The following is an 8,235-nucleotide window of genomic DNA, read 5'->3' as shown; positions in this document are numbered from 1 at the left end:
AGCCAGCAACAGATAGACTCACACTTGCAGCACTTTTTACCAGTGCCACTCTGACCTACATATGTTTGCTGCGAGGACAATAATGTCCATGTTTTATTCGTGTGGTTAAACGTGGTCTAATGGAGAATCGCTCTTATAATTAAATCGTATTGAATTTTGGATCTTGGTATCATATCGTTTTTTAATATTTACCTAATACAATACTTGTGACTTCAGCCTTAGAAATGTATTGTAATTATGCAGTTTGTGTTCACAGAACGGATCTGTAAATGGGCGTGAAGGCGTCTTCAGCAGCCTGTTTATATCAAACAAGCCACGCAGCGTTTATTGATTTCCTGGAGTAAGTTAAGTTTATTTCTGAATGCTCACTCTCTTTCCAGAGCCTTGGGTTTAATGAACGTTAACGCTGCGCAAATAAAAGCCATTCATGCCTTGTTTTGTATTCATGAGTTCCTATCTGTGGCTCCATCTCTCAGTTATAACCCTAATCCTCGTGTCCTTCTTTGCCGATAAAACGCTCTCCAGTTTACGATTAATTTAACCTCAATCATACCCGGGACTTGTCGCAGCCAATAAAACTTATGGAGTGCGTAAATGGAGAGGAGGGAGGTGTTTGATAAGGGTCTGGTGGTGCGGCGGTGCCACGGCCCCTCGGTGCTCCTGATAGGGCCTATCTGCCTCTGGCAGGCCGACTTAAGACCCGGAATGGGTTTAAAATATGATACAGATTTACTTAATCAGCAATCGACTGCCAATGAGTGCGGTGGGAGATGGTCTGTCACGGCTGTTTCTGGATCATAGGCCTATTGAGTTGAACGGCTGCAGCCTTTGACACACTTGTTGTGTTTTGATGTGTCCACGGAGGAAATGTATGCACACAGAAAACCTAAGAGCACATTTCGCCCACAGAAGAAGAATAAAAACATTTGCCCACAGTCAGATCTAAAATGTCTAAGTTTACTACTTATAACTCTTTCAACTTTTGTCAAAACAAAAACTCAGATTGAACGAAGACAATTCCATTTAGCAACAGTAAAACACAGATCTTGATCAGATGTAAGTTGTGCCCTTCGTGACTTTTGTTGTTACAGTTCACTCTGTAGATTGGTAAATAGAAGTGGTTTAATAAGGGGCAGCTTGTGTGGGATTTGGAGGTCTGGGCTGAGTTTGAATCACTGCCATCGCTTCGTCTGTGCGTTTCCACGCACGCGTTTTTAGCATTTGCACTGAGCTGTTAAAAGTCCTGAAAATATGTCCAAACCTCTGACAATTCAGGACTAAAGAATCTGTGTTGGTTTCGTTGTGACGTTACAGTTTCATTTTTTAATTGTCCAAAAAACATCCAAAGTCAAACCCAGAAGTGCAGTTTCAGATTGCTGCCGTGGTGTTTTTTTGTGCACGTCTCCTCTTTGTGAAAGCGCTGCTGGTCTCCCTAAGCCAAAGAGCAGCCTCTGTCCTACTTTCTGCTGTCGCAGGCATGACTGCAGCACTCAGGGACTCGAGCCTTTCTGCGGATTTCCCTCCGCTGCAAAGCGTCGTTCTTATGAGGGGAGATCCTCGACGCTTTTGCTGGAAGCAGAAATCTTCGCGCAAGTGTTTCCAGCAAAACTATAGTTCCTGCAACAGTGTCCCACAGCAAATCTGCCCCAGTCTGCAGCATAATTGGCTGGGGATTTAGATGGAAAGGGACTGCAGGAGAGAAAGCGTTTTTGGAGGGGGAAATGGTTCTCGTCCGAGGAAGAAAAGCTCTTTTCAGCGGACCACAATGGGAGATTGGGACAGGGGAGGAGTCCCATCGTGATTAACCCATTTAATGGCGCGTTTACTTAATTTCTGTATTCACTAGCAACGGTAAACAAAGGGGGAAATAGCACTTACATTTTTAAGTGCTGCATGACGTTGACGTTTGCCAGAAAGCGTGCAGCAAACGCAGGCAGTCATATAGAGCGGCTCTACCTCCATCGAATGAGTTTGAACAAGGTGGAGTGGCGAAAAATAAGACAGGCGTTAAGTCTAAGCGCAGAAAAAATAAAACAATATATAACATCCTCACAAGATAATTTTGACCTCATCTATGTAATAGCCTCGATAAATTACACCATTAAAACCGGAGTTAACTTCATCCCGAAAGCCAAAGTAATTTCGGTTGAGTTTGGCCCTTTGACATGACTACATAACCTGGCCCGTGCACCATGCGCCATGATGACCGTTAATGCGTCCACATTCCAATAATGACCCAACGCGAACATGTGCTCAGCCACTCATCAGTGTCCTTATGCAATCGCATGGAGAAACAAACGCCATGCAATGGGCGAGAGGCTGCATTTGACTGGGAAATATATGGCACGTAACCACGCGAGAAACAAACACAGAGCAGTGGACGCGCGCTTAGAGCGAGCCCGGGGCAGCGGAGGAGAGGGGAAGGAGCCTGCAGACTGAAATAAAGGGAAGATTAGCACTGGCAGCATATGTGACTGATCAACCCCCTCCCAAAAAAACCAAAAGCAACAAAAACGCCTAGAGCACTTCAGGTGTAAGTTTTGACAAATATTTTATGTAGGAACACCAAGTCAAGAAAAGTGAGGAAGGGATAGAAAAGAGGATGAGACGAGGGAGAGCCATAATTATGTACAAGCATATTTCTACACGTATATTACAGACCAGGAGAATGATCGCATTATTTGAGATATACATAATTCAATATAAAATTTTGAAAATAAAAATAAAAATCTGATACAGTCATAAACGATTCCGTTCGACATTTTTTTTGACCATGTACCCCACACAGGCAGTGACAGACAGAAGTGTATTAAAAAGGTGCTTACGACTTAAAATGATTGTCTGATGAACACAAAGTAAAAACAGGATTGCATCGTGTCTGCGTGGCGGCTGCTTCACCGTCATCATCATCATCACTAAAAACGGAGATGGGGGGAAAAAGCGACGAAGACACCAAGACGATCTGTTTTTATTCCCTCTGATCGATGTTCCTGATGGAAAATCTTGCATTCAGGTTATTTTCCCTGATTACAAAATTAAAAAAAAAAAAAACATCATGCAAGTAGTCTAGTAGAAGTAGTGGGGCTGGTGGTGGTGTGGGGGTATGAAGAGGAGGGGGAGGCGTGGGTCCTTTGAAAGCGCTTTTTAATAAAAAACGACGTGCTTTTATCTCTTTTTTATTTTAATATTTATATCAATCGGTCCTTTTTTCATCCGCGATATTTCATAAGTCTTTTTTCTTCCTCTCAGGTCCATTTTCCCTGTAAATATTTCTCTTTTTGTTTGTTTTTGTGTGTTTTTTTCTCCGTATCATACATCGCACTCCGAGTCACTGGATGTGACGGACAGGATGGACGTCCCAGTATCAACTCTCTCTGTCATACTGGAAACGCTGGTGGTGGGACTGGCCGCCGTCGAGGGCGACTCCGCCGAGCTGTGCGGGGTGAGGCCGGCCTCTGAGAGGGACCTCATGCCGGTCGGTCCTATTGCTTGGTGCTGGAGCCTGGAGAAGAAAAGAAGCGAGGAGGGGAAGCAAAAATGAGAGAAATGGCAATTAGACCTGAGAATGTCCCCCTCTCCCCTCCTCCCCTGCAAAATAGGGTTCAAACTCTCCTTTCTTTCCCCCTGCCGGCCCCAGCCATGCATGCATGCTTTTATCAAACAGCCAGCTTTCAGGGGACAAAACATCAGCACTATTTAGGCGACCGAATGTTGGAAGAAACCGGGAGAGTAATGGGTTTTTTTGTTTTGTTGCTTTTCTGCAAACTTAAGCCTGGTCAACGCGCAAGTCAGCAACCTTGGATTTAAAGTGTTTTTCATATTATTACAGGAAACAAATCACGCTTTAAATACAAGCTGGCGTTTCCCTAAAACCTCCACAGCAGCAGTTTGAAGCTGTGTTGTTGTTATTTTTGCTATTTCAGTAGCTCTGCCTTCATTGTTTTCGTATTTTTCACAGCGAAACAAGCGAACCTGCGCTGTCATAATATTATTATTTATTATAATAAAATGTATGCCCTTAGAGAAATGCACGACGCCACGATGCTTGGACACAAATATATTTCCACCTAATGGAGCTGGAAGTGTACGAATGAGTGACGTGGAGACCCAGGTTACTCCAATCATCCTAAATGTTTATCTGCGGTCCACTCACGATAATAACTGCATCACGGTGGGATAATGTCAGTCTGGAAATATATCTCTTCATTTAGCAAAAAGATTAGAATAGTGTTCATATGGCTTAGTGCTCTGCCGGTTGTTTTCTAATCAATTACAGCATTTTAATGGAATGATACCACACTTAATGTTATGAATACAGCCTATGTCTTCAAACGGTTTTGTAATACGCGTGCTCGCTTTAGTCATGTAATATCAGTAATATCATTATTATCCTTTGAGATAATCTTTTTCCAGCAATGCAAAGCAACATGAGATGTTAAAATGAAAAATACACTACCTGCTAAATGTAGCTATCGGCTGTGCACATTAAATAAATCGTTCTGTAGCTTTGCTAGCACTCTCATTAATATTTTTAATTAATTGCACGAGTTTTTAAATTTGTTAAAGAGTTTCATTCAAACAATTTTAAAGTCGCCGTATCCCAACAACTATTTATGTTGCATTTATTACGAATTAAAAACACTGAAAACTACCATTTAAAAAATGTTGTGTATTTAGTGTGAATGCAGGAGGTTTAGTTTTATTTCCACCTTTATTGTTAACGTACTGTCACTTCCTACAACACTTTCACTTTCCCGAAGAAATAAACGAGCCGTTTCTGTTGAAAACGCGTTCCGTATCCCACCTCCACAGAACAACAGTCTAGCTGGAATTTAGACAGTTTTTATTTCTATAGTCCGTCGAAAAATAAGCAACAAATCGTGTTATAGAGTACGAGTGATTTTTGTTTTGTAGTAGATCCACGTTCTGCTCTAAATAGTAAAGTTAAATTGCAGAAGCTATTTGAGGAAAAAAATTGAACGCTCATCTAATTGGAATAGACGTTGTAATTACGATCAGGGAATAGTTCGGGATATTTACAAAAACATAAAAAGTGTTTCGACGTTTCTGAAGATTTCACTAACAAACATGTCGCCGCACTCTGCTCCCTCCCCCAGAAGACAGACGCGTCTCTGTTCCCAGACGGTCTCTACGCGCAGCAACGTGTTTAATAAAACCTCGTGCTTTTATTCGATTTAGACATTTTCGCCGCCGCTTTTGCGTCGTGGTGCTTTGACCGAAGGGGGGAAAAATCACCAACCTGTTTTTGGCCGCCGCGGCTCTGTCTCGTTGCCTCCGGTTTTTAAACCAGTTTCCGACCTGTGTGGGAGTGAGTCCAGTGGCTTGAGCCAGTTCCCTTTTCTTGCTGGGGTTCGGATACGGGTCCTGAAGGTACCACTCCCTCAGCAGGCTCCGCGTCCGCTCTTTGAAACAGTGCGTCTTCTGCTCGCCGTCCCAGATGGTCCGAGGCAGCGGAAACTTCTTCCGCACCCGGTACTTATCGACCGGTCCGAGGGGACGGCCGCGGAGCTTTTCGGCCTCCTGGTAGTGCGCTTCCAGCCACATGGCCTGCAGTTTGCCGTGCGAGTCCTTGGTGAACTTGTGGTTCTCCAGGATGTGGTAGAGGTCTCTGAAATTCCCCGTGTGGAACGCCACCACCGCGCGGGCGCGCAGGATGGACTCGTGCTTGTTGATCGCCTCGCATGCTCCGGGAGCCACGGGCAGCGACCACAGGAAGCGGCCCAGCCGTTCGATGTCCCCGGTCTCCTCCAGCGTCTCGCAGACGCTCGCCACCTGCTCCGGGGAGAAGTTGAGTGTCGGTAGCTGAAACATGGACAAGTCTTCTGGAGACCTGGTGGTGGGAGCGCTGTTCGCCAGGAGCAGAGGGCGATCAGCGAAGTTTGGCAGGAAGAAATGGGAGGGATAAAGCTCTAAAGGGGATCTGAAAACCATGGAAATGACCTGAGAGAGAAAGAAAATTATCGAGAAAAAGGAAAAACCGAAAAAATACGGTAAGTAAAAAAGATTGAATGATTCAATGGCTATCGCCTAATGACACCAGCCTCATAATATCTCCCCCCTAAATCCGCCGTTGAGTGTAGCATTGAAACATTTTGTTTCCCTTTTCTATTGGTCTTCTTGGTGTCGTTGTAGCGTTGTCATGGCAGCCCTGCCAATCACTGTCAAGCGTGCCAATCATTAGCCAGTACGTAGCACGAGGCTTTCACCACTTGTGCAGCACGCACGGGGGGTTATCAGAGTCTCCGATCTCCACAGCAACCCTCCCACCGCGCCGCGCGCATCAGGCACAAGCCAATGCTCGCCTATCTGCTGAATGGAATGAGCAATTAGAGGGTGGAATATTATTGCGATCTTAACGAGGCTCGTTAAAGCTAAAGAAGATATGTAGACTGGAGATGCTTAGCAGAGCCGGGGAGGGAGGGAGGGAGGGAGGGAGGCAGAGGGAGCTTTAAATGGGTGACAAATGGACAACCAATGGCTGCAACTCGGGAGTACACGTTTTGAATAGAACTGAGTTTGCACATTATTTTCCCGTAGCAGCTACTTTTTTATCTCATTTCATCAGTTCTCTCGCTTTTTTGCGCGCTAACGGAGGGCGTTAGGGGCTTCTGCGATTTTCCTCCTCGCACTGGCTGCGTCCTCGCGCTGAGTGCGGCCGTGCGACGCGAGCGTGACTTAGACCTGTGATCTTTTGACTTTTGCACCGGATCTGCCGCGAAATCCGCGTTTTCGCCCCACGGTTGTATGAAATAGCGCGCCGCGTCCCGGTTTCCGCCGCCGTGGTTTGCGCGGTGACTTTGCGCCGCGTGGGGGCAGATGCGGGTGTTGGCTGCGGCGCGGCGCGGCGCGGCGCCGCTCCCCCTCCCGCTGTCCCCGGCCTCGCCTCTGGGACGCCGAGCGCAGCCCTGGCCTCCTGCCCGCTGCTTCATCTCCAGCGAAAAATGCATTGTCTCAAGCGGCTATCGATAGTCAGCGTAGCGTCGATGAAACGCAGATCACGGCGTTTGCGGCTCGGGGACTAATTTGCCAGTGGCGTCGCCCTTTAATGCCACCAGTTTATCACGGGGTTGTGCTGGTCCGGCCCAATAATTATTACTATCAGAATATGAATTGTAATCAAATGACAACATAAAAGGTTCCTGGGCACATAAAAGCCGTTTCCATGTATTTGATGTAGTGGTGAGGACATGATCAGTGTCCACACGCAGTCACAGGACTCGGCTTATAGCGGCAGCCACGGCGGTATGATTTTCATGTTTATGGCTAAAACGGCTTCATATTTAGACAGGGCTTATAGGGTGTTAAAATAGTGTGAGTTCGCCCTAACACGAACAGTGCTCACATTGTGAAAGGGCCGCGTACAAGGCGTAGCATCTAGACTCCGCTTAATCCGCCCTCAATAAAGCTGACATAATGATCCTAAGCCGCCTTTCTACAAAATCATTCAGGAATTCAAAACTTTTCCTTCCCTCTTGCAGATTTGCACATTCTCCGGGGCTGACCAGATAGAGCCGCCGCTTCCAGCTCGCGGGGACAGTGAGTAGACGCGCACGCGAAGCCACCTGTTTACGCTCAGTCTTTAACCCGAACCCCGACGCGTTCAAGTGCGCAGAGCCCCGGAATGAATGACCTTTTACGCACAAAATGGGACTTTTCTTGCGTGCGCGTGCGCGCGCAGACATATTGTGTGCGTGCGTGACACAGAGCGGGGCCCGCGGTGATCTCGTAGGGGTCAGGTGCGCGGTCCGTGCGCGTCTATTGGGTCTGTCCACGCGCGTGTTTGCGTGAGGGAGGTGAGCTGGTGTCTGGCATCCACCTGCCCACTGCGCTTCCACACGAACCCCGGGAGAACTAATTCCAAGTGGCACTTGAATTGGTCCCGTTGGAAAGCTCCGTGGACTGGAAGTGAAGGCTGGTATTTTCACGCTGGTGTTAAAACTAACCTCCTAGCCTATACCCCCTCTTCCATAACCACCCCCACCCCCCGCGCACCAACACACGCACGCACGCACGCACGCACGCACGACCCCATCATTAAGTTGAGAGTGCAGGCTTAGCAGCTCTACTCAGAATATGCAAAGCCTCCAACCTGACTGGGTTCCTGGTGCACCAATTTGGGTGATCACCATTCAAGTCGAGGCTGCAGGTATTATCCAGCATTACGGTTTAGAGGAGCCTCGCTTGGGAGTAGCCCTCGCAGGCGATTCGGAAATC

At 46.9% G+C, this 8,235-nt stretch overlaps 1 protein-coding gene across 1 annotated transcript; it reads right to left on the bottom strand.

Moving 5' to 3' along the window:
- Nucleotides 1-936: 936 nt before the first annotated feature.
- six3a (SIX homeobox 3a) lies at nucleotides 937-5,952 on the bottom strand. Its single transcript, XM_029175832.3, has 2 exons — nucleotides 5,261-5,952; nucleotides 937-3,502 (listed from the first exon to the last, which is right to left on the bottom strand). The coding sequence occupies exons 1-2, from the start codon at nucleotides 5,950-5,952 to the stop codon at nucleotides 3,310-3,312; spliced, it is 885 nt and encodes a 294-aa protein (XP_029031665.1). The 3' UTR covers nucleotides 937-3,309.
- Between the last annotated feature and the right edge of the window lie 2,283 nt (nucleotides 5,953-8,235).

This window comes from Betta splendens, chromosome 15 (genome assembly GCF_900634795.4).
Source record: "Betta splendens chromosome 15, fBetSpl5.4, whole genome shotgun sequence".
Taxonomy (NCBI): Eukaryota; Metazoa; Chordata; class Actinopteri; order Anabantiformes; family Osphronemidae; genus Betta; species Betta splendens.
The sequence above is the reverse complement of the archived record's forward strand: the minus strand, read 5'-3'. Positions and strand labels throughout refer to the sequence as shown.